The sequence below is a fragment of the Barbus barbus genome (genome assembly GCF_936440315.1).
Source record: "Barbus barbus genome assembly, chromosome: 40".
NCBI classification, from domain to species: domain Eukaryota; kingdom Metazoa; phylum Chordata; class Actinopteri; order Cypriniformes; family Cyprinidae; genus Barbus; species Barbus barbus.
Window position 1 is genome coordinate 24,317,589 of NC_136718.1, and position 26,962 is coordinate 24,344,550.

General features: G+C 34.1%; 1 protein-coding gene across 1 annotated transcript in view; it reads left to right on the forward strand.

Moving 5' to 3' along the window:
- Window positions 1–5,157: 5,157 nt before the first annotated feature.
- Window positions 5,158–26,962, forward strand: part of quoa (quattro a) — a gene marked incomplete at its 5' end in the record, with an annotated part of 40,102 nt that continues 18,297 nt past the window's right edge. The window contains 2 exons of the mRNA XM_079400411.1: window positions 5,158–5,277; window positions 24,537–24,734. Of these exons, the coding sequence (XP_079256537.1) occupies window positions 5,158–5,277; window positions 24,537–24,734 (318 nt within the window). The remainder of the gene's footprint in view (window positions 5,278–24,536; window positions 24,735–26,962) is intronic.

Consider the following 26,962-nt stretch of genomic DNA (forward strand, 5'->3'; position numbering starts at 1 on the left):
CCGCGGAGTGCTGGCAGTGCGGCGCAGACATGAGCTCATGCTAGTGCTGGGAGATACTACACCAATTACTCCTCTCGGTGGGGGAGGTTTATTTGCGGAGGCGTTTTTGGCTTAAAATAAGCTAAAGGGGTCGGAAGACCTCACGCCAATCGCGACTGTGGAAATGTGCTGACATCACAGGCATGTGACGCCCCGGCCTTAGTCGGGTTTGGGCTCCTGCAGCGAGTGTTACGTTTGCTCTATTTCAGGGCGTTTAAGTTGTTAAACTTTTACTTCGAGACAGTGTGTGGGTTCATTTTTTGTGCATAACTCAGCAGAAGCAAATCATGGGTCCTACTGGCATTTCACATGATGCAGAATACAACACCTTTGCAATTCCACATAACAATTCCATCACGACCTCATAACTACGGCTAGAACACCTTGTCAACTGCAAAGCAATGTACTAGGGAAAACCCACATAGATCACCATAGAAACTGCATAGCAACCCCATAACAACATCTCTAGAACATCTTGTCAACCACAAAGCAACGCAGTAGAAAACCCCACAGAGATCGCCACAGCAACCTCATAATGACTGCATAGCAACCTCATAGCAACACCTAGAACACCTTGTCAACTGCAAAGCAATGTACTAGAAAAACCCTCATAGATCATCATAGAAACTTCACAGCAACTACATAGTGACTGCATAGCAACCTCATAGCAATCACATAGCAACACCTAGAAAACCCCCGATATACCGGTGAAATGCAAACAACAGCGCTATATGTGCGCACTGTCTGTGAGACTACTCAGTCTTCTCATAGAGCGTGTGAGTATTTTTGTTGCTTTATTGGCCTTGAATGGTTAAATGCACATACAAATGCACATGAGGTTCTTGCTTTTTTATTTATGGTAACCAAAATTTTGATATAATAAAAACCTTATTAAAAAAATTATATTGTTATCGTGAAATAAAATTACTCATATTGTGATATAAAATGTTGGTTATATCGCCCATCCCTAGAGGCAGCAAATTTTGTACACTGTAAAAAAAAAATTACAAAAATAAACAGTTCTTAATGATCTTTTTTTCAAACCAAAATATCTGAACATACTTAAAATAAATTTACTTGAGAAGCAAAAACTGTTTTCAGAGAATGCATGTATTTTAATTGTTAATTTTCTTACCTTTTAATCATAAACCTTACTAAACATCTACTTACCCCAGGAAATATTTTTCTTGTTGTAAGTTAAATAAACTTCTAAGATATATTTTGCTTCTTCAGTAATTTTATCTCATTTCCAGGTTGTTGACTGGAAAGTAAGACCATTTTGTGTTTAGAAAAACAACATTTAACAAGAAAATAATTTAACCACATCTCTAACTACTAATCTTGGCAAGAATATGACATATTATTGTGGAACTCATTGTACGAGGCCCCAATTATATAATACAATGTGGCTTTTATGAATATTATAATAATAATAATGGTATTCCCTGTAAAGGGCACGAAGCTGAGTAAATGAGTGAATTATAGAGAAAGACACCGGGCTAGTACCGCGAGCAGATCATTATGCAAGCGGCGAGAGAGAGACACACCCGAACTGCACTCGGCCGGTCTGGAGAGCTAGACTGTGCTTCTGTTATTACGACCCTATTGAGAGGGAAGCTTTTAATCTAAGCAAACTGCCCATTGCTCCATTATTAAGAGTGCGGCTCTAATGGGCTGGAATTAAATGATACAGACCTGTAGGAGAGGCTGCAGAGTGTGCGGCGTAATCTTTAGAAGTGACCGGAGTAAATCTGCTCCGGCAAGGTAAATGTAGCACATTAGAGTCCATTTATCCATCAGTGGTATTTACCAGGCGGCTAAACGCTGCCATCATAATGTAACTGAGGTCTGTGTGCATCTCTGAACTGAAGCTTCCACTGGACTGCATCTGAATGCAGTCATGCAGAGAAGGTTCCTCAAAAGATCTGGTCCTGAAAACCTTTTAAAAAAAAGCACTAAAGTCCTGTCTCACACAGAGCCTGCTAACCCAAGCTGTAATGGTTCGGGTAAGTCTTTTATATTTAACATAAAATATTGTACAAATTTAGTAAAAAAATAAAAAAAAAAAAGAAAACATTAAATAACCAATAGAATAACTGAATCAACTGCATAGCAATGCATTAATACCCCACATAGATAATGAAAGCAACCGCATTGCACCCTAGCAACAACTCAGAACCCCAAACAACTGCAAAGCAACATGCTAAAACATTTAGGGTTTGTTTACATGACTATGTACTAAAAACAGAAGTTTTTCCTTTTTTCACGTACGGAAGACAATGTTGTCAAAACAATCCTTGTTAAAATGGAAAAAAAAAAAACGCTGTATTATGCATGCCAGGCCAGTAGTTGGCAATGTCATTTTGTAAATAAAACACTACACAACTGCACATGCTGTACTCTACTGAACACAAATACACATATGCACGATGCCAACATTTTCACAAATAAATAGTTTTGTTGTTTACAAAGAGACAATAACGGTATCATTTTTAAAAAATTCCACTTTGAAACTCTTTTCAAAAATTGCGTTTACAGGGCCCCAAAATGCAATACACAACCTGAATTCCGGATATGTTGGGACGTTTTTTTTATTTTAATACAATGAAAACTAAAAGATTTTCAAATCACATAATATTTTATTCACAATAGAACATAGATAACATAACAAATGTTTAAACAGAAATTTTACAATTTTATGCACAAAATTAGCTCATTTCAAATTTGATGCCTGCTACAGGTCTCAAAATAGTTGGGACGGGGACATGTTTACCATGGTGTAGCATCTCATCTTCTTTTCAAAATAGTTTGAAGACGTCTGGGCATTGAGGTTATGAGTTTCTGGAGTTTTGGTGTTGGAATTTGGTCCCATTCTTGCCTGATATAGGTTTCCAGTTTCTGAAGAGTTCGTGGTTGTCTTTGACGTGTTTTCTGTTTAATGATGGGCCAAATGTTCTCTATAGGTGAAAGATCTGGACTGCAGGCAGGCCAGTTCAGCACACGGACTCTCTTCTACTACGAAGCCATGCTGTTGTAAAAGCTGCAGTATGTGGTTTTGCATACTGCTGAGATACACGTCTTCTGGAGGGGTGCATATGTTGCTCTAAAACCTTTATATACCTTTCAGCATTCATAGTGCCTTCCAAAACGTGCAAGTTGCCCATAGCGCATGCACTTATGCACCCCCATACCATCAGAGATGCTAGCTTTTGAACTGAACGCTGATAACACACTGGAAGGTCTCCCTTCTCTTTAGCCTGGAGGACACAGTGTCTATGATTTCCAGCAAGAACGTCAAATTTGGACTCGTCTGACCATAGAACACTTTTCTACTTTGAAACAGTCCATTTTAAATGAGCCTTGGCCTACAGGACACGACGGTGCTTCTGGACCATGTTCACATATGGCTTCCCTTTTGCATGATAGAGCTTTAGTTGGCATCTGCAGATGGCATGGCAGATTGTGTTTACCGACAGTGGTTTCTGGAAGTATTCCTGGGCCCATTTAGTAATGTCAATGACAGAATCATGCCGATGAGTGATGCAGTGTCATCTGAGAGCCTGAAGACCACGGGCATCCAACAAAGGTCTTCAGTCTTGTCCCTTACACACAGAGATTTCTCCAGTTTATCTGAATCTATTGATAATGTTATGCACTGTAGATGATGAAATTTGCAAATCCTTTGCAATTTGACATTGAGGAACATTGTTTTTAAAGTATTCCTCAATCTTTTTACGCACTCTATCACAGATTGGAGAGCCTCTGCCCATCTTTATTTCTGCACATAGATGGATCCATTGACAGATGTGGGTTTCAAACACTCCCGTGTGCTTCTGTGTGTGCGCTCGGTGAAGAGTGTGAAGCCATTATCATAGTGGCCAATTACAGTCGTATCTGTCAAGCGTGTGAACACATTGGTCAATCAGAGATGTTTAAGAATTGGATCGACAGCGCTCAAATGTTAGAGGGAAATGGACGTTTTGAAAATTTTTGTACTGACTGGTACCGAAGTCGGTACTTTTGACAACACTTGGTAAGAAGTTCTCACTCCAATTCATGTGTTTTCGCCACCATTTTACATTTTTCCCCCTCAAACGCATTTGAGGCATTTGATTGGCTGTCGATTGCTAAGTATCTAGCCATAATATACACTGCAGAAGTTAAAGGTGCAGTATCTAGTGGTTGAAATGGGTACTGCTCATGCCAGTTGCCAGATTGAGGGCACGCATCAGGAAGGAGCATAACTGACAATGGAGTGCAATGAGCCTTACACTGTAAGCAGGGTTGCCAAGTGTGCAGTTTAACTGTGGAATTGGGCTACTTTTATACTGTTACCTTTTTTTCTCAGGTTAAAGTGATCACAGAATGAGTTTTTGATGGAGAAGACCCCTGATGGAGGGACAAACGGTGGAAGAAAAGTGATTGGGCTAGTTTTTAATGCATTTGGGCTGGTTTTGTTTCACAGACCTGGCCACCCTGACTGTAAGCTGAGTTGATTTATCAGTGTTTTAATATGTCCCTGGCCATAAAAGCTTTTTAGATGGATGCTGAGAGTTTTTAGGTCAGGTAGAATCTGCGATCAATGAGCCAGTTCGTTAGCTGACTTACATGCAGGCTCGGTTCTACTAAGCACCCTCAAACGAAATCAATAGCACCCTCAGTTAAAGTTGTAATAATGGCATTTCATTGCAGATTTTGCAAACTATCCAGTGTGGAATCACATCAAAAGAAAACAGACATTCCGACACGAAACACACATTTCAAAAATAGAACAACTGGCCTGGCTGTAGCATTGTTTTTCAGAGAAACAAGTATGTGAACTTAGCATTTTCTAAATATCTGTAAACATAATATGGTATTTTTATGCTTTTGTAGAGTAAAAAAATATATATATGTATACACACAGAGCACCTTTAAACACCATAATGTGAGATTCATGCAACAAAAAGCTGGCTAAAAATCTGTGCTTTCTAATTTATAAGTGTGAAACGTTCTTATTCTAAGTGGGGTATAGAATGATAATAACCCGGGTTTAAGTGCAGTGCACTTACATGTGTTTCACTGGATAGTTTACATGACAACCTCTTCCACAAAAATCAATTACATTAATATCCCAGCATGAAGCGCAACCGGACCCATTCCCACATACCAGAACTAGAACAGCTTCCCAGCGGACTTGGCTCACAGGGACGCATGAGGCGTGTGCCAGGACCGGCACGCATGCACTCCATCAGTAACGTAATCCAGGCTTCAGATCACATACACACACACAGATGGGCATCAGAGAGTTGGCAGGAACTCTCCACATTGTGCTAAATACAATCTGATCACACAAACACGGTGAAAAATACATTGCAGGCAGTTTCACCTTTCAGCAGCTCCACCTCAAGGGCTGCTGGGAAAGCGCTCTGTCGGAGGGTCACAAATGCGCGTGTTTGTCTAAAGTCTAACAAGGTGGATGATATCCAGGTCTGAAGTAGAACAGCTTGCCACTTTTCCCATCGAGTCCGTGGAGGCTTTTGTGTGGATTAGCGGGGATTTATGGGTAGAATTTCAGAGGATATTTTGAACCCAATATGAACGTCCTGCTAGCTAATTGTAATGTGGCACTATGTTTGTTCCCCTGCATGCTTTAAGAAAGTAAGCCAGATTTATTGTTAGATTTACTGTTCAAACTGGCAGATATAGAGATCACCCTAAATATGACATGTGGGTCACTCCTTCAATCCAAGTAGAGTTTTCAGACTGTTTTTTAGTCTTAATCTCTCAACCGGGGGCCTGGAGCCACTAGGGGGCCTCAGAACACTTCTATGGGACTGTTTACATGATATACATTCAGTACATACATACATACATGTGAAAGATTAAAAAAGCTCTGATGATTGGACGAACACAGCACGCGACCTGTTTACATAACAGCTCTAGCCTTGTATTATTGTATTGCTGCCAACCATACTATCATGTTTTTCCTGAATGAACTTTTTGGACTATAAAGTACATACATATTCAATTTAATTTATTATATTAATTTTAAAAGTATAATTTCTAGAAAAAAATAATTTAAATTAAAATAATAAGTAATACAAATTTTTATAATGAATTTAATATATGTATATATATATATATATATATATATATATATATATGTATCCTGTATGTATGTGTGTGTGTAATATTTTATCAAGAAAAAAATGCTATTTGTCAGTGAAAAACTATTAACAAAAAACCCTGTAATTACAAACAAAAAATAAAAAGGTAACACTTTAATTTAAGGTGTCCTTGTTACATGTTACATAAACTTACTATTATAATAACAATGAATTATGCATAATTACATGCAGTAACCCTAAACCAAACCCTAATCCTAACTCTAACCATATAGTAAGTACATGTAGTTAATTAATATCACTCAGTACTTAAATGTATAATTACACTATAACAGGGACACCTTAAAATAAAGTATAAGCATATATATATATATATATATATATATATATATATACACACACTGTATATATACTATATATATATATTTTTTTTTTTTTTTTTTTACTGTAATGCTACTATTAGTTTCTGTTAAAAAAAAAAGTATGAAGCTTTGTCATTATAGCATAATATCTTGTGGGGCCTTCAAATATTGAAATATTGTTCTTAATAATAGGGGAATATTTAGTTGGATAGTTCAATACTAGAGTACTGCTTTTTCTACATGTTGCATGTGCACAGTCCCATTTTACATTAATATAGCACACATGCATTATTGTCTCAGTCAAGCTGGCTACATAAATACCTGCATGTGTTATTATTGTTTCGATAAATAAATACAAAATGATTCAGTAACCCCCTGAACTATTCTTAGTCCCAGATTGGCTCTAAATATATGATTACAATTGTTTCAACCAGATGCCTGCTGTGTCTTATCAGCTGTGATGTTAAATGAGCTGCATCTGATCATGTGGAGGGTTTCACAGTGATTCATAGTCCTCTGAGCTTCAGGAACCAGAACACCAGCTGATAGATTAAAACACTGATAAAGATGAAGCAAACTCCATCTGAGCATTCCCTTCACAGGCCGGACGGATCTATATTTCAGGACTGGATGCAGTAAAAGCGAGACGTGTTGTCGTTACACCGGGACGATTTATGACCGCTTGTCTTGTGAGGTTTTGTGAATATACAGAGAATTAAACTGGACGTTATTGTGTGATCGTAAAACCTACTGAAACTGAGCAGCTACTAAAGACTGTTCTGTCTTTTATAGTTAATATATTTTATTATTATTATTACTATTTTATAAATACAGAAATTTGAGAAATTTCATTATAGAAATTCTGGCAAATAATCATAATGATAATTAGCCCATACATAACACAATTATTTTGTTTCTTAAAAAAGTACAGTATTAAATAATTTATTTGCAAATATCTATAACTTATTTAAAATTATGAATAATGTATTCAAATATTTGGTGAACTTATAGTGAATTAATTGTTTATATTACTTTATAAATCATTATTAATTCAAGAATTATATATTAAACTATATTAATAAGTTAAAATATATCTACAGTATACTATTATAATATTAATATAGCCTAATTATAATAAATAATTAGCCCATCCATAATCATTATTGTTTATAAAAGTATTAACTACTTGTAATTTATTTGCAAATGATTCATAATATTATTATAAATATATTGTTTATACGATTTTGTAAATTACAGTTTTGTCATTTACAATTTGTGCATTTATTGTATATCACATTCATTTATAAATATTTATATAATATTTATAATTATTTATTCATGCAAAAATGTATTTGCAATTATTACTGATTTATTTAAAGATTGAATATAGTACATTTATTGCATATTTTATATTAATTTATAAATATTTATAATTGTTAATTAATTCAATAATTATAGTAGAAATTATATAAATATAATCATATTTAAAACACATTTAATAATATACACACACAAGATTGTTTATATGACTACGAAGGCTGATGCGATATGGTACAAGTGACTATTCTGTCTTTTACATTCAATCTCTGTTGAAAACCTTCTGTTGATATTATAATAGTCTGGTTATGGTTTTAAATGATAGTAAATTTACTGTGAGGGGAAAAACTGAACTGAAATTGAAAATACATGTGAATAGTACCATGCAAAGATCATGAATATATAAATGAAAGAAGGAAGATGTATTTAATGAACAGCTTCACTGGGAGAGAACACTGACCAATCACAGCACTGACACCTTGATAGACGCTTATGAATATTAATTACACTGGAGTCACATCTAATGTGTGACTTCACAGCGCCACCTACTGGAATATTGAATATCACAGATGATGGAGAAAACCGTTGAGAACTGAACTAAATGTATTAATAATTGTACAAATTCTCATTTTAATTTTGTTAATGTTACATGAAATAAAATAAAAGTTAACTGAAAAAAAAATAAAATGTTTTAAAAACCCTAAACTTGTTTTTCCCCATCTAGCTCCCATTTCTAATTTTTATTTAAAGGTAACTTAAATCAGTAAAATTAACAATGTCTAGTTTAAATAATAATAAAAAAAATTAAAATGGCAAAATTCTAAATAGTAATAAATAACTATAATAGTATCTCAAGGATACTAAAATAACACTGGGATGAACCATGTACTTATAGCTGGGAGACTTATAATAATCAAATAAATAAAAGAGAAGAATCCATTTGTGATGTAAACATGATCTAAATAGCCCGCTTTGCTCTGCATTTTCCCACGAGAAGCGCTTGAATTATCCATGAGCTGTTTTCATTATAAGGCATGACGGAAGAGCTTGTTAGTCTTAATTACATTATACACAAACAAAACAGACATATGAGAGAGATGTTCTAGTGCTGCTGAATCCAGAGCAGTCATCTGGGATATACTGTATGTCACTCATTAGGAATTCAGTTTATATGTGGGACAAAACTGGCCTACAAATAAACTAGGGGAAATAGGGCTGGATTTGTGCATATAACTTCCTGCATGGTGTCCATTTTTTATACGGTAAAATATAATGCTCTGGATGGTAAGCTGAATATGAGAAATGAATTCTGCAAACATTTTCAGCATGCTAAATACTGAAAGCCTAAATCTAGTAAATAATCATAATGATAATAATTGGTCTAAAACATCAAATGATTTTGCTTTATAAAAGTATTACATACTTGGAATTTAGTTGCATATATCAATAATTATTTAAAATTATTAATAACTCATTGAAAATATGTTACTTATTTAAACGGCATATTATTATATTAATTATAAATATTTGTAATTATTATATAATACATATACACTATTGTAATTCTAATAAATAATGATACTTAGCCTACACATGGATTATTTTGTTCATGAAAGTATTAAACTCTTAATTTGTTTGCAAATATATTTGATTTATTATTTGAAATTAAAATGGTCAATTATAATGCATTTATTGTATATATTACAATTTATAAATATAATTATTAATCATGCAAGAGTTATTAATACATTCAATAATTGTACTTTAAACTACATTAATGCTATATTTAATATATACTATAATATTAATACAGCCTAATTCTAGTAAATAATAATTATAATAATTAGCCTATACATTTTTTAATAAAAGTATGAAATACCTGTAATTTATAAGCTAATATCTATATTTATAATTTATTACAGTTATTCTGTAAATTAGTGGATTTATTGTATTTATTATATTAATTCATAAATATAATTATATAATGAGTTCAATATTAAACTAATACATACTATGATGATATTAATATAAAAAATACATTAAAATACATAATGATAATATTAATATATCCTAATTCTAGTAAATTATCAGTGATAATAATCAGCCTTTAATATATTTTTTATAAAAGTATCGAATCCTTGTCATTTATTTGTAAATATCTAGCCTCAATATTTAGAATATTAATATTGTGTGTATACATAATTCATTCAATAATTGTAGTATAAACCATACTAATGTAATATTAGAAATGTTTATATATTTTAAAACTTCTATTGTTTATAGACGGTATTTATCGATGATAACAGGATCACTGAGGTAATGTTTTACTGAAGAGCCCGGGGTCGCTACTCCTCCTGTGTTTTGTGAAGCCGCTCGCGATGTTGTCCCGTAGAGCACAGCAGGATTCCCGCAGGAGTTATTTTAGGACGCCGCTGGAGCTGCTGGTGACCCGGTGGCGCTCGGGCGGGTTTGGAGACGCCTCGGCACCGCGGTGATTGGCACAGACCCGGAGCCGAACAGCAGCTGCTGTCAGCCACATCATTATTGATGAGCACTTCAGAGTCACGAGCTTCGCTTTCACATTCTTACACCTCTGACTGACCTGACCGACCGTCTCACTCCACTCGAGATTAACACACGCAGAGGGAGCCTGGAGTCTCCGGCGCGCGATTCCGGTAAGCACAAGCTAAAATTATTCAAGTGTTTATTACATTTCATTTATGACGGTCTCTTAAAATGTTCTAGAACTTTTGATGTTAAAGCCTGTGGATAAATCGGAAAATTATTAGCGCGTAGAAGAGTTTGGAATCCTACAAACGCGTTAAAGTAACTTGAATTGACTTGAACTTTGAGAAATACGTCGCAAAAGTTTCACAAGATTTATGCACATTAAACTCCAAATATCAAAAGATTCCAATCATTCAAACTCTGTGTATGTGCATGAACTAATCATTTCTTAAGCATCTTGCACTGTTGTTTGTTTTAGTGAAATGTGCTCAAGAAACACAAACTAACCCATTTAACTGAAAACCTTAAAGTTTTCAATCATATTGGTGCCAATATACAACGCAATGTTTATTCAGTTCTTCAGCCTTTCATTTACTTACTGATTCAATTGAAACTCAAAACCGAGTTGTGTAAATGACAGAAAATATTGTTGCAGTTTATATGAATGTAAACAAAGCTGTTGTTGAAAAATCCAAAACATGTTTACTGGTATTTACTAGTCTTCGTCTGCATGTTGATGTTTTCTCACATGCTTTAGGTCATTTTCACTTTCTAACAGTCTGGCAGTCACATCACTGTTTGCCAACTGAGTGACAGATAAAAAGTCAATTAAACTGTGATGCTATCTCACAAATGATATTTGGCACACAAATGTTTGCGCCAGTGATTTTGAGCTCTAGGAGGTACTGACAGGAGGAGTAAAAGCGTCCTGGAGTGAAGGGTCAAAAATAGCGGCGCTGTGACATGAGCAGCACAGGTGCTGAGAAACATCAGCTGAACTTCAACTCGGTGCGTTTCTCACTCACTACTGGATCTGGAGCACTATTTACTGGGCTTTTATTGCTTGCATGCTTCACCTGTTGTAGTACTGGCTTATGGCGTATGGTATGAAGGTTTATACCTGCTCTTTAAAGATCTGCTGAGCGTGTTTACACTAGTTTCATTTTTGAGGCAGAACTGTGTGCTGCCACAAAAAAACCTGTGACATCCTGAAAAGGTTCCTGAAAGACAATTATTCAGAGAGTGATATTAAAACATAAATGGTTACAATTTCTGTTAACAAAACATTGATATTTTGCTATATAATATGACATCTTATAATATAAAGAATAATATCTCCTTTTCAATATAAACTATTATATTTTGCACCATGCAATTCTGAAAATGTAAATGATGCAATGCAAAAAGTTGTTGAATGCACAAAAAATTACAAGCTGATGTCATACAGATGATTTAGGAATAGCTTACCCAAAAATTACAAATCAAGTGAATGGGTGCCGTCAGAATGAGAGTCCAAACAGCTGATAAAAACATCACAATAATCCACACCACTCCAGTCCATCAGTTAACGACTTCTGAAGAGAAAAGCTGTGTGTTTGTATCATTAAAGTGTTTTTAACTTAAAAATAAATGTAAGTCCTCTATCCATAATAATTCTTTCTCCAGTGAAAAGTCATCTGGTCTGAATCAGGAGAGAAATCTGCACAGATCAAACACTGTTTAAAAGCCAAAACAGTCAAGAAGAGATAAAACCATATATGTTGGTGAATTTTGATGTGAGAAAACAACAGGAGATGGACTTTTTACTGGAGGGAGTGTTGATTATTGACTCAAATAACCCTTTTCAAACAATACATTTTGGCTCCACTAGAGATCCTTAGTGGGAAATGTTTATAAAGGAAATATAATAACTTTTATATTGTTATAGATATTTGATGATGTTTTGAAATGTATGAAATATTAAGGAGCATTTATTTGTTCTTCCTTCAATTATCATTGTATTGTATTGAATTGCATTATATGTTTTGATCTTTGATCTTACTAAGATATTATTGTATGTAATATTATGTGCCATAAAAGCCTGATGTATCAAATATGATACTCAAAAAACACATGCAAACTTTTTATATTTATATTAAATGTCTAAAGTATCAATGCACAGTTCCATGAAAAGAAGGAGAGATTTTCCGGACTATTATTTCATATGTCGGACTCTACAGGGTTAAAGCACTCAAACACTCCAGTGATTCTGGAAAGAGGGTTTAAAGCTTCATTACGATGGTTTGCTGTAGTCAGTAAAACAAGAAAATGCCTTGTGTGTTTGTCTGAAGAGGCTTGTTTGTTTATGACACAGTGAAGGTACATTACACACTAATGTGTCTTCAGAGCCTCATCTGCTTTCCCAGAGAGAGAGCGCTTCTGTCCGGATAATGACGATTGATTGCTCTTGTGAGCCGTTTGCTTCTTTTACCCATTTCACGTCAGCAACATCTCTCAGCTGCCGGTTTGTGTGACTCGTAAAAAACAAAGAGGCAGCTAGCAAATACAAGCAGCATACGCCAAAAAATGTAAAGACTCTAATAAAAACCAAAACAGGAGCTTTACAGCATGATGGCAAATGCTTAAGGTGAAAATATAACTTTTTAGTTCTCTAGAAAAGCATTGATGTACTAGTGCTTGACCCTAGAAACCAAGTGCAATACTGATCTGAAGAACCTAAGGTATCTCCAAAGAAACACATACAGTACACTACTATTTGAAAGTTTAGGGTTAGTAAGATTTAAACATAAAAAGTCTTACTGAGCAAACAGCTTGATCAGGAGGCCAGTTCATCACATTCACAGCCAAAATGTTTCTTGATAATAAGAGGGTCCTGTGCTGGAATGAAGAAGTGTAGAGGCACAAAAACACCAGCAACATTTAGGCACAAATATTGATTTACTTGTAAACTGATTATTCATGGTACATGCAATGCTTTGTCAAGAAACCAAACTGCTTGATTTAGATAAACATCCTTTATAATGACTTTACAACGTAACTAAAAAATTATATAAGGAGAGGAAACGGAAAACAACATAACACCAAACCAAACGACAGCATAGTGTATCATCTAAAAGAAAAAAGCAAGACAAGATGAGAAGGAAATCAAATGTTCCCCTCGAGCCAGTTAGATGTTCTGTAAAATAAATGATACTGAGGCTTCATTATATAACAGGATAAAATGAAAGTTTATCGTGATGTGAGAACGATCACAGCTGACCGTTGATGCTTCTGTGTTTTGACGGCAGATGATCAGATGGTGAACCTATCTTTTTTTATATATTTATACATTATTCCACATGATTCTGCTAGTTTAAAGTTCAAGGTCAAAGGGTCAAAAGGTCAGGAAAAGATCTATTAGTAAGTGAAAAAAGATGAATTATGAAATGTATTAGGTCACACGGACTCGACGGAACACAACATCCATATTTGTAGGTGTTTGCTGGAGGGTGAATGTCTGCTGCTCTGTTGCTTAATGTCTCTTCAGATTAAGATTAGCCTACAAAATGTTTTCTACATTAATTCCTTTAACAAAAATCTACACTATATGGTCTGTTCAGATGGTGTAGTGCAGGGGTCACCACACTCGGTCCTGGAGGGCCGGTGTCCTGCAGAGTTTAGCTCCAACTTGTATCAACACACCTGCTCTGAAGTTTCAAGTATACCAAGCAAGACCTTGATTAGCTGCTTCATGTGTGTTTGATTAGGGTCGGAGCTAAATTCTGCAGGACACCGGCCCTCCAGGACCGAGTGTGGTGACCCCTGGTGTAGTGTAACGTTTTACACTAATCAGTGAATATCATAAGCCCATAACATGAAGGCTTTTTAAAAAGATCGGCAGCGTCAAGCTCAGAAAGATTAAATATGGAGTACTTAATGCAATTTGTATTTCTATGCATTTAATATCTATATATCTATGCTTATTTAAGTATCATGTTATTAGATTAGCAGCACATTAACCTCAAACTCTATGAAGCGCAAAAGAGCGTTTTCAGCTACATATTTATAGCATATTTATAGGGATTTCATTAAAAATCTGCAGTAATGTTTTTAGCCATAAACCAAACTAACTAGTTCTAAAACAAATCACAAAATTACAAAACAAACTTGATTTGAAGTAAATTGTGTTGAATAATATATTTGGAGACTAACTCGACTCACAGTGCTTTATTGGAGTACATAGCTCGTTCATCATGATTGTTTGCCACGATCTACCAAACAGAGATCCACCAATCCGACTTTTTACAGTATATATCAGTTTCCCTATAGAGAAAACAATGTGATCTGTCCATCAGAGAGCAGTAGTTCAGCTGTTCTTGTCTTTATGTCTGCGGCTCAGCTGTTTGTTGTCGTGTTTGCAGCTGTAGAGCCGTCTGCGGTCACAGGGACCAGCAGAGAGGATCGTGGGATTGACACGTGACATTAATGTCAAGACAAGAATGAGAGGTGAACATGAACAAGATAACGTCTCAAGTCTCATGTTCAAAGACTGCAGAATTTGAGTGTAGAGGCAAATTATGAATGGCAAAACAACTGATGCCATCATACAGGACAGTAATGAAACTGTTTTCATTCTTTTGTAATTTCCCTCAAAGAAACTGATAAGATGTGGACTAGAAAAACGTTTGAATGTTGGTTTGACAAAGATTTATCAAAGGTTTCTTTGTCATTCCAAATTCAGTTCCAGTTCAACTTCCTGTGGGTTGGGGCTAATTCAAATTCACACTAATGATTTGAAAAAGTGGCAATTTTTCTGAATGTTGTGTTGCTAAACACTGCATGGAACTGTTTTCTATGAGATTATATTGTAAAAAGACATTTATTTTGAGTTGAGTTTTGATCTCAGAAAAAACAACCGAAGCCCAGAGTGCAACACAAACACATGCGGATGTTGTAAAGTATCTCATTGCGTGAAAAGCGGCCATGCTAACCAGCTCAAGTAATCTCTGATAGACGAGTACCGAGTGAAAATAGCACGTGTCTCTCAAATGAATGTCAGGGCGGCAGGAGGCAGATGCGTAACTGTAACATTCCCACCGTGTGTCGCATTACTGCCTGTAATATTACCATCCCTGAGGATTATGAGTTCAGATCCGTGCACTCATCAACAGTCAGGAATTACAGTGGGATCTGTGATTATACTTGTGATTAGCGTTACTCTGCACCTGCTGCATCAGATCACAAACATCTGAATGACCCAGCTTCACAAACACCAACAATGATTAGGATTTGGGAGTTAGTTTATCCAAAAGATGAAAACTGCCATTACTGACTCACCCTTATATCATTAAAAACCTTTGATTTTTCTTTTTCCGTGAAACACAAAAGAAGATATTTAGCAGAATGTTCAAGCTTGTCTTATTCATTCAATAAAAGTGGATAGAAAACAGAGCTTTAACTAACCAAACTACCTAAACTTACCAATAAAATTCATCCATATGACTTGTGCATGATATTCAAGATAGTTGTATTTGAGAAACAAGCACAACAGGAAAATTATAATCCTTTTTTCATTCCAATACCCCTTCAAATTTGACAATATTGTTGCTTTTTATTTTTGTTTCAAATGCATTTATACACATTTATAAAAACTTACAATGCTTCTTTTCAGGGTTAACCAAAACTAAAACCATTTAAAAAAAAAGAAACTTTCTTTACTTGAAATGAAGAACTTTAACTGAACTAAAATAAAATATTTTATTTCATTTCTTCTTGTCATTTCATCTACTGCCAATGCAACATTTCTCATTTTCATTTAGTCTATTATGTACTAAATTAACGAAAACAAATAAAATGAATAAAACATTATATAGACATTTAGAAAAATTCTTCTTAAATTGAATATGTTTTCTGAGCTCACTTGCTGACTTTTTTTTTTCTTGATTTAAGTCACTTTATTTTGATACATTTTTCAGAAAACAAGACCTAATATCTTAAGTAATTCTGCTTCTCAAGTAAATGTATCATGATTTAAGACTGTTTAGACATTTGTACTGGAAAACACCGAGGAAGAAAATCATTCTTTGCAGTGTGAATGGCCCATTGTTACACTTCAGTTTGCACAGTGAATGTTATAGTACAAAAAAGTTTTTCAATTAATTTAAAAATGTCTATAATTCAAACCCATTGCGTAATCACTGTCAAATGTGAATAAACTGAACTTCATCGTAGTAACGACTGAGTTTCTCGCTCTTCCTCACTCCCCAGTTACAGCGGGACTAACTTTAGCGCTGTTGTCAATTCACTTCAGTTTACATTCTTACATAATGAGAATTTGTCACGGGGCCAAGGACAGTCACGGCAGCGCTGACAAACCCGCCCCGGGCCGCACAGCTCGCTCTGACCCGCGGATCGGCTTCCTGAGATGCGCTGTGGCATTTTCTGTATCCCCTGAGGAGTCCGTGCTGTAGAGAGAGAGGAGGCGCATCAGTCATTGTTTTCTGTGTAAGGTCGTGACTGTTTAGATGCGCGTGGGACCAGTGATCAGCTCTAAATGTGCTGCTGCTGTAAGCTGAACAGGGCTGATTTCCTCTGCTGTCGACAACACGAAAGCATCAAAATCATTCAGTAACGCTGCTTTTTTGCAAAAGCCATAAAAGTCTTTAAAAAAAACTCTTGTTGTCAATAATAAAGAAAGCACAGAAGGAAAAGCATGATTATTGCAAAAACTGTATTAATTCACATACACTTACTGATATAAAAATTATTACAAAATGATCGTGTTAATGATTTATAATATTCACTGCATGTTGCATAAAATTACTAGATTAGTAAAAATGATTTTAAAATGGCTTGCCAACCACAGTTTTCTAAACTTATGCTCTTTTAATAAGTTGGACAAAACCTTTTTAGACAACAAACTTGATCTTACATAACAGCTGTGAAAACTGATGCTTGCTATAAGTACACTTTTGTTTAAAATTTAAACAAAAATAAAAAATATCTAAACATTTGCCCTCAGTGCTTCCAAGATGTTGATGAATTTGTTTCTTCATCAGATTTGGAGAAATGTAGCATTTCATCACTCGCTCACCAATGGATGCTCTGCAGTGAATGGGTGCCGTCAGAATGAGAGTCCAAACAGCTGATAAAAACATCACAATAATCCACACCACTCCAGTCCATCAGTTAACATCTTGAGAAGCTAAAAGCTTGATGTTTTTATCAGCTGTTTGGACTCTCATTCTGACGGCACCCATTCACTGCAGAGGATCCATTGGTGAGCGAGTGATGGAATGTTACATTTCTCCTAATCTCTACCCATAAATAAACAAACTCATCTACATCTTGGATGGCCTGAGAGTAAATTTTCATTTTTGGGTGAACCTTTAAAAAGCACACGGTTTAATGTCCAGACCCTATAGTTTCCTGCCTGTGATCAGTGTTCAGTTAAACACACACACACACACACACGCACACATCTTTCTCATGGAAGGTCGGGTTGGTTTAATGACTGCTATCTTTAACTGTTATTTATCTAATGGATCTCTAGGGAACAGCAATTTCTCACTCAGCATGTAGAGAAATTACGAGCTGAACGCTTCTATGTTTCCCTCTCTCTCTATCCGACTGACATTTGCATTTGTGCATGTGGTTTATAAAGCAGACTTTTGTTTGTTAAATGACAAATTGTGTCTTTTTTGATTGATTGATTGTCGCTGTATCAGCATTTACCAAGCAAATTTTTCTGTTTCCACTGCATGAGTAAATTGTGAGTTACGTAACGCTGTAGGTCTGGTTCTCTCCGGGGAATGTGACTCTCCGCTCATCTCATGGGGTTGCGTTTATGTTCACGTCTGTGACTGTGGTCAGCTGTTATGAGGGGTTGTGAAGGACATTTGTCGGTTCGCACTTGTTAACTGTTTGTCTGCTTCCTGGAGAGTTTATGAGGCTCTAAGTCTCATATTCACACAGTTTTGGACATTCTGAATGCATAAGTATTTATTTGATCACAAATACAGTAAAAATAGTAATATTGTAAAATATGATTACATTCAAAATAACTATTTTCTATTGTAATACATTGCAAAATGTAATTTATTCCTGTGATCAAAACTGTATTTCCAGCATCATTACTCCAGTCTTCAGTGTCACATGATCTTCAGAAATCATTCTGATATGCTGATTTTGATGCTCAATTAACTTCTAAAGGTTTTATCATAATTATTGATATTTCATATCAGATCAGCATATTGTTTTTTTTTAGGTTATTTTAAACAATACAGCGTTTTATTCCAAAATTACTAAAGAATCAAAAGTTCTCCACAGAACTTAAACTTAAAATCCCTTTATGTTTGAATTTTTATGCTTCAAATTTGAAAGTGGATTCAAAAAGTAGTAGTGAAAGTACAGAAAATAACAGCTCATACAATCGGAGACATATTCATGGTAAATATGAATATTAATCACTTATTTTTGAATTAATGATAACATATTCAACATGAAATCAAAATAAACCTTAAGCATTTTTTTTTTTATCTTTCATCAAAGCTGAATAATGTGAAACAGGTTTTGCTACTTGCATGGTTGATATATATATATATATGTTAATTTATGCACTAAATGTTCATTTTTCAGTGAAATACAATCAAATTATGAAAAATAAATGCATCATTTCATGTTGACTTCAAATAAATAAAGCTCAGAAGATGAGAGAAGAAATGAGAGAAGATGTGACAATGATATACCATGTTTTTTAGACATTTTCTTTGAAGAGAAATTTGATGGTATTAGAATCTGGTGTATCCATCAATTCATAACAGCATTACGTTACTTTTATAAGCACAAGGAAATTTCTAATGACAGGGAGTCTCTCTTTTTCTCTGTACTGTGGTCAGCCCACTTTCACAGAAAGACACACACACACACACACACACACACACACAGGAGTCCTTCAGTGTTTGGTTTGGACTCGGACAGAATGGATGGATTTATTTCTCATAGATCAGCTTCACTACATAAATCACTTACTTGCTTCAGAAGGGACTTCAGAGAAAGTGACATGGAGCTTTAAGTGGAGAAGCGCTGTCTTCTGGTCAGAATGGTACGGTAACTCGCTGTTCTGTTTTCAGACCTTCTGCACCTGTGCTTTTAATGTCATGAACCATGTTATAACAATGCAAATATATCTTATAGTGCTGTTTTGTTTTGTAAAACTATTTTACACCATTTGAATTTTATAGAATCACTTTATTACATGTATGAAACTTTTTGAAGGAAACGAGAAGGAGCTGTGTGTCTGTAAATGGACAGTGAATCATAACACATGATGACATTCCTCGGAGGAAAGTCGAGCGTCCCGATCCTAATGCATCAGATGCATGCATGTTCTTTGTTGCATGACTGTCCTTGATAAAGTAGCATGCAATCATTTGCTCTGACACGTGATAAAGGAACAAGTTCCTGCTACTAAATTACTGTTTAGTTGCGCTCTAAAATGTTTATTAAATTGAGAACAAGTCACAGAAATGTGTTTACACACAGAATCCTTGACTGATCTGTGTGTCTTTAGATCATGAAAGAAATGACATTTACTTCAAAGGAAAGTAGAGACAAAATTACTCACAATGTGAAGGATGTTTTTACAAAAATTGAATGGAAAAAAAAATATTTAAATTAATATTTTAGTAATTAAAAATAAAACATATTTTTAAAAATGATTTAATGTCATATATTATTTTAATAAAATTATTTTTAAGTTATACAATTAAACAATTATGTATTGAGAGATATTTTCAAAAAGTAAAATTACTTGCAATTTGGACACTTTTACAGAAAGTTATTTGTAAAACAATAAATGTAGCACACTTAAAATTGCTTTAATTAAAATAAACAATAATTAAAATGATTAATTATTTTAATACAATTTCAGTTAAATTATGTTTAAATTATACAGTAATGTATTGAGAGATATTTTCAATAAAAACAAATCTTTGCAGTTGTTTTTGTTTGAACTGTTTCTATGGGAAAATTATTTATATAGAGTTTAAATTAAAAAATGAGCTGAATTATTTAGCATATATATTTTGCATACATATATTTATGGCTGAATACTGCATAGTAATTCACTATATGATACATATTGCGACACATCATTATTCATAATTCAATTAACATCAAGCTAGGGTGCTTCAAGTCAAAAGAGCCCACAAATTACTCAGTGGATGATTAAAAAAATCATAATTTGCCATATCACAATCACAAATATGTGAGTTAAGACACTAAAGTTCAGTATTCAGTGTTAACAAACAAATCATTGACCTAAAAGGGTTACTCCACCCCAAAATGAAAATTTTGTCATTAAACATTTACGCCCGTGTCGTTCCAAACCCGTAAAAGCTCCGTAAAATCTTTTCTGGGCCTCGACAGTGTTAATTACTTGGCAGTCAATGGGACAGTCACAAGCCTCCCGGTTTTCATCCAAAATATCTTAAATTGTGTTCCGAAGACGAACGAAGCTTTTACGGGTTTGGAACGACACGGGCGTAAGTGATTAATGACAAAATTTTCATTTTGGGGTGGAGTAACCCTTCAAATATGAGCAGTAGAAAGAGTGATGCTTGACCACCAAACACCACTAGTATTATTAACTTTAATAAAAGAATAAGGAAATTAATAACTAATAGGGAAACACATTAATGTTAACTTCAATATAGAATACAGAACTTCAACACAACAGCATCTTCAAAATGATAAAGCTACACATCTGACCTGAATGCTTCAGGTCGTGATCATGATTGTTTAGCCAGTGCCACTTTGCTAGCTAGCTAGGCCGTGACATCTGTTGACCTTTTCCAGCTACTGCCCTCTACAGGTGTTTAAGATGTTCTGCACCAGAAATATTTTCATTGCAGAAAATACACACAAGTAAATATTTGTTGCAAGGTTTTAAAATATTGGTGCAAAATGGCTATGCAAATTATTCAACTGATTCATAATTTTACAGACACAAACTACACTGAATATCATTTGGTGTGGGATCTGCTTTTAAATTATTTGGGAAATTTACTAGAAATTTCTGAGGCACAACATTTAAAACACTGAATTACACGTGAAATTTGGTTTCAAATGCGTTTTAAAACTAATTTTATTCTGCTGTTGTTTAAAAACAAATGTTAATTTACACAACTTACGATTTTATCAACACAAATTAAAAAAAAATTATCATAGAAAATTGCTAGTAAATTAAAAAAATTACAAAGAATTGGGAAGTAACTGAAATAAACACAAATTTTTGAAATATAATTTACTTGTAAAACTTGCTCCAGTAATGTTTGTTTTACTTACAAATACAACAAAAATCATTTACACTGGAAAAAAATTTGTTTAGGAATTACTTTGAAACTATTTTCACTTATTGCTAGTAAATTTCACAAAGAATCAGCAAGTAGCACATTGAATTGAACAATTTGTAAAAATGCCGTAAAAACATTGTTGTAAAATTTAGTTGTATCATTTTGTAAAATGAAAATACTTGCATTTTCTTGTAAAACGTACTTCAATAATCTTTTATTTACCACTTCAAAAAGTCATTTATTGTAGTGTATACATATTACTGTTTTACACATGCAAAAGTACAATATAAATGCAAATCTAACTGTTCTTGCTTCAATCTGCAACTAAAGTGTTTCAAATGTGTTTTAAAATTAATTTAATTCTGCTGTGCTTAAAAAAACTATTGTGACAGGATTTGGATATGGACTACAGACTGTTGTTTATATTGAGCGTATTTGCGTATATGAGAGAGAAACAGGACACTAGGGTTCAGTCATACATCTCAACACAAACACACATACATCAGTCATGTGATATGATGGATGGCCACTGAGGTCAGAGGAGATTCGGAGGTCTCTGCGAGTGCATTTCAGCAAGCCTCAAACGTGGCGTCGGTTTCTCACTCGACATAAATGCAGATCAGTCAGAAATACCCCGGGCAGGACGGGATCCAGTATCACAGACGTGTCCACTCTCACATCACACACTTCAAGACACGGTCCCAGCCTGATTTAAACATCTTATGTTAGTATTTATTAAAAGTACATTACAGGAAGATTTTTCTATTTTTTGTACGAAATTATCAAAAAACTGTTTAAAACTGGAATCTGGCCTTACCAAGAGTCCTTCAAAAGCAGTCGAAACTAAACAAAACTTTAACTAATAGATATCACCATATTTTACCATTAAATATGCAAGTGAGGCATTATCTTAATGAAAATGCACTAATTTGCATCCATTTCCTGAACATAAATCTGAACACTGGATTAAGCCAGATTCACAATTCTTGCTTAATTTTGTTAACATATTAGAGTTGGATGTTTTTATAGAGGGGATTGTGAATATCTTTTTTTGTCACTCCGTAAATCACCATAGAAAGGAAAAAATATATTTTCACCACATTTTAGGAATAAAATGTTATATAAATCAGTGCAAATGATATATGAACAAACCACACAGTAAAATCCTTCAGAATATAGATAGGAATAAAACTGCAAAATTTGGTGTTTGTAAGTGCTGCTGAAGTGGAGAAAATTCATATTCTTTAAAGATATGAATCGTAATTGAAATCTACAGACACAAATAGATAAAGTGTAATAAAATAAACATTTAAATCGGAGGTTCACTAAAAAGAAGACATGTTATGAAAGTAAAATAACCCAATTTCTAAAATTTGACCATTGCATTAAAAAGTGTCTGTATAGTGTATTGTCTTAAAATAGCGTGCGCTGATGAATCGTTCATAATAGTAAGAAAATAGACCATTTTTATTTTATTTTGACATTAAATTAGTTTCTTGCACATAATGTTTTCTGAAAAACTTTTTTCTGGTTGAATGAGAGCGAGATGTGTGTTTTGAGGAATTTGGCCCCTGTCACTTGGGACCTTGTCCTTAAATGGTATGTGTATGTGTGTGTATACTTAAGCCCACTGGGCAGTAGGAATGTCCATTAACCCTACGGTCCATCACTGCTGAAACAGCAGCGGCTAAATCCAGATCCACAGACTAAAGGGTCGGATTTGAGCCTGAGGGTCAGAGAAACTGAAAACTCCCCCTGGACCGTCTCACAATCTACCAGACCACACCTGTCTGTCTGTCTACTGCACTCACAACCATCAACTGAGCAAGTTTGAGCTTTTGTTAACTAAAAACTGGATGTATATTTCCTTAAAAACCAGAATCTAGCAGGAGATGCATTTGTGTAAAGACATTTAATGTGAAAAGGATTTCGATTTCAAATAAATGCTGTTCTTTAGAACTTTCTATTCATCAAAGAATCTTGAAAAATAAAATGTGACCCTGGAACACAAAAGCAGTCTTAAGTATATTTGTAGCAATAGCCAAATATAAATTGTATGGGTCAAAATTAGCAATTTTCTTTTATGCCAAAAATCATTAGGATATTAAGTAAAGATCAGGTTCCATGAAGATATGTCGCAAATGTCCTCCTGTAAATATATGAAAACTTTATTTTTGATTAGTAATATGCATTGCTAAGAACTTCATTTGAACAAATTTAAAGGCGATTTTCTCAATATTTAGATTTTTTGCACCCTCAGATTCCAGATTTTCAAATAGTTGTATCTCAGCCAAATATTGTCCTATCATAACAAACCATACATCAATGTAAAGCTTATTTATTCAGAGGTATAAATCACAATTTTAAAAAAAATTACCCTTATGACTGGTTTTGTGGTCCAGGGACACAAATGAATCACAGTTTCCACAAAAATATGAAGCAGCACAACTGTTTTCAACATTGATAATAATCAGAAATGTTTCTTGAGCAGCAAATCAGCATATTAGAATGATTTCTGAAGGACACTGAAGACTGGAGTAATGATGCTGAAATAAATTCAGCATTCATCACATGAATAAAATACATTTGAATATGCTCACATAGAAAACAGTTATTCTAAATAGTAATAATATTTCATAATATTACTGTTTTTATTGTATTTTTCATCAAATAGATGCAGCCTTACTGAGCAGAGGAGACTTTTTCAAAAGCATTAAAAATGTTACCAACCCCAAACATTTAAACAGTAATGTAAATGTCTGAAACATTTTTTTAAATAAATAAACTTTTAAAATACTATAAATATTATAATATTTTTATTTTACTCTGTATGATTTTCATGAACTGCAACTGTTTGTGTGTTCTTACAGAATCCCGAGTCGCTGGACTCGTCGATCCAGAGCTGTCTGTCCGCCCTCTATCCACCGTTTGAGGTCACGGCCTCTACTGTCCTCAGCCAGCTCTTCCAGGTCATCGAGGGTGGTTACCACGGAGACGCCCTCCAGTGTCTGACCGACTTCCTCATCCCTGCCAAGCACCTTCTGGAGAGCGTTCAGCAGTCGGCCTGTGTGAGTGTGGGAAAAACTATAAATAAATGACCTCAGAAATCATAACATACAGTCGAACTAGCAATGAGCGACTAGTGAAGGAAAACACGTGTTTAAAATCATGAAAAAGAGCTATAGGGCCTAAAATATATGGGTGTTTCTTCAACTTTGGGCCCTTCTGACCTTCTAAAAATACACTCTTAAAAGACTCTTCACACTCTCACTGGTTTCATTTGTCCAACAGTGAACATACATGAATCACAAGAGAATTGTGCCATTTTTTGTGAAAGTCATGAACATTAGCCCATTCCAATGCTATTTTCATCACATCTTAAATTATGTATTTGTTTAATAACATTCTTTGATGGGAAATAACTTTTTAGACCATATACTTATTAAAATAAAATGGCAAAGTCTTTGTTTATTGATTTCATAGTTAGCATTTTATGCATGTTATATAAAATCAAATAATATTTTGTATAATTGATGTATAATTTATCAAATTTTCAGCTTATTGTGTGATGGGAATGATCTTTTCAGACATTTTTGTCATAAAATAAAATGACAAACTCTTGTTAGGGCTTATTTCATAGCTATAATTTTATCTGTTATAAATAAAACTGATTCATATTTTGACATTTTCAGCATAATTTACCAAAATGTCAACTCATTCTTTGATGAAAAAGAGCTTTTTGGACAATAATAAAAAAAGAAAAAGATAATTTTAGACATTTTAATAATAAAATAAAATGGCAAGCTATTGCCAGAGCAGTATAGCCAGCATTTCATGCTTTACAAATAAAATTAAATAATATTTTGACATTTTCTGCACAAATTACCAAATGTTCATCTTATTCTGTTTTGGAAAATATATTTTTTTATACATTTTAAATAAAATAATATTTTGACATTTTCAGCATAATTTACTACATTTTCAGTTTGATTAGAAGAGTTAATTAATAAAAATATATTGTTCGTAAGTGATATAATTTGTTACATTTTAATTGTTAATATTAAAGTTGATATTTACCTTTGACTTGTTTTCTTGGCAGGTCACATATTTAAATCTCAAGAGCACTCGCTGTTCTCTTCAAATTTAAGAATGAAGATCTGAAATTAGAATAAAAAAGAAATTATATAAAAGGCATTTTAAAATATATATCAAAATACAGTACAAATCAAAATACAGTAACAAAATACATGATGAAGGCACAATAAAAAAAGAGTTGTTAAATGTGTCCATCATTTAACAAAACTTGGGAGGGGGGTACTTTTTAGTGAAAATTACCTGAAGACATAAGTGCCTAAAATTGAGAAAACACCCTTAAACTTTCTCTTATGCATTCATATTTCAGTATGTTAATAGAAAAAGTCCATGCACACAGTATGTGTCAACAACCCTTCTTCTCTTATAGATGCTTTCTGATTAATCACAACAAGCAACACTTTGAAACTGATATTAATGTCTGAAAATAGTCAGTAGCACGTTGTCTTGAGCAGCAGTGTCATACAAGGACAGTCTGAGCTCAGCTGATCTGAGAAGCGACTGCAGTATGTCTTTCAGATGGATCATCTTTGAGGAGTCATTGAGATAAGTGCTCCAGACCGCTGTCTGACATTCACTACAGAGTGCAGAATCTGAGGTCGATTAATGAGTGACTAAAGCAGTTGGCCATGTGATGTTCATCTGCTCAGCGCAGTGATTATAGGATGTCTTTGACATCAAGAGCATCGCTCCCTTCTATTCACTCAATAGGCTCTTTTATAAAGCCCTTTATCAGCCTGATCTTCCACAGATACTCGTCTGAACCACTTCCATGGGCTGCACTTCTTTATTTTCACTATCTATATTAGTAAAAGAAGGACGATCTTAATATAATCGACAGTAATTATTTAATTCTTGGCAGTCAGTATTTCACTCTGGAATGTGAACACTTAAAAATGCACTTACATGTGACACTGAGGAATATCAGCTGCACTAGCAAGTCTTATTGCTTTATCATTTATAAATTAAAAGTTGTTTATACAATGCATGAAAAATTAATTGATACTAATTATTATATATTTGTGAAAAGACTGTGTCTCATAAAATTGTTTCGATATCACTTTCTTTTACCCTAATTTAACTTAAAAACTTGCGTAATAAAAAAAAAAAAAAATCAACACAGGTGATGCATTCTATCTATCTATCTGTCTGTCTATCTATCTGTCCATCTATATATCCGTCTATCTATATATCCGTCTATCTA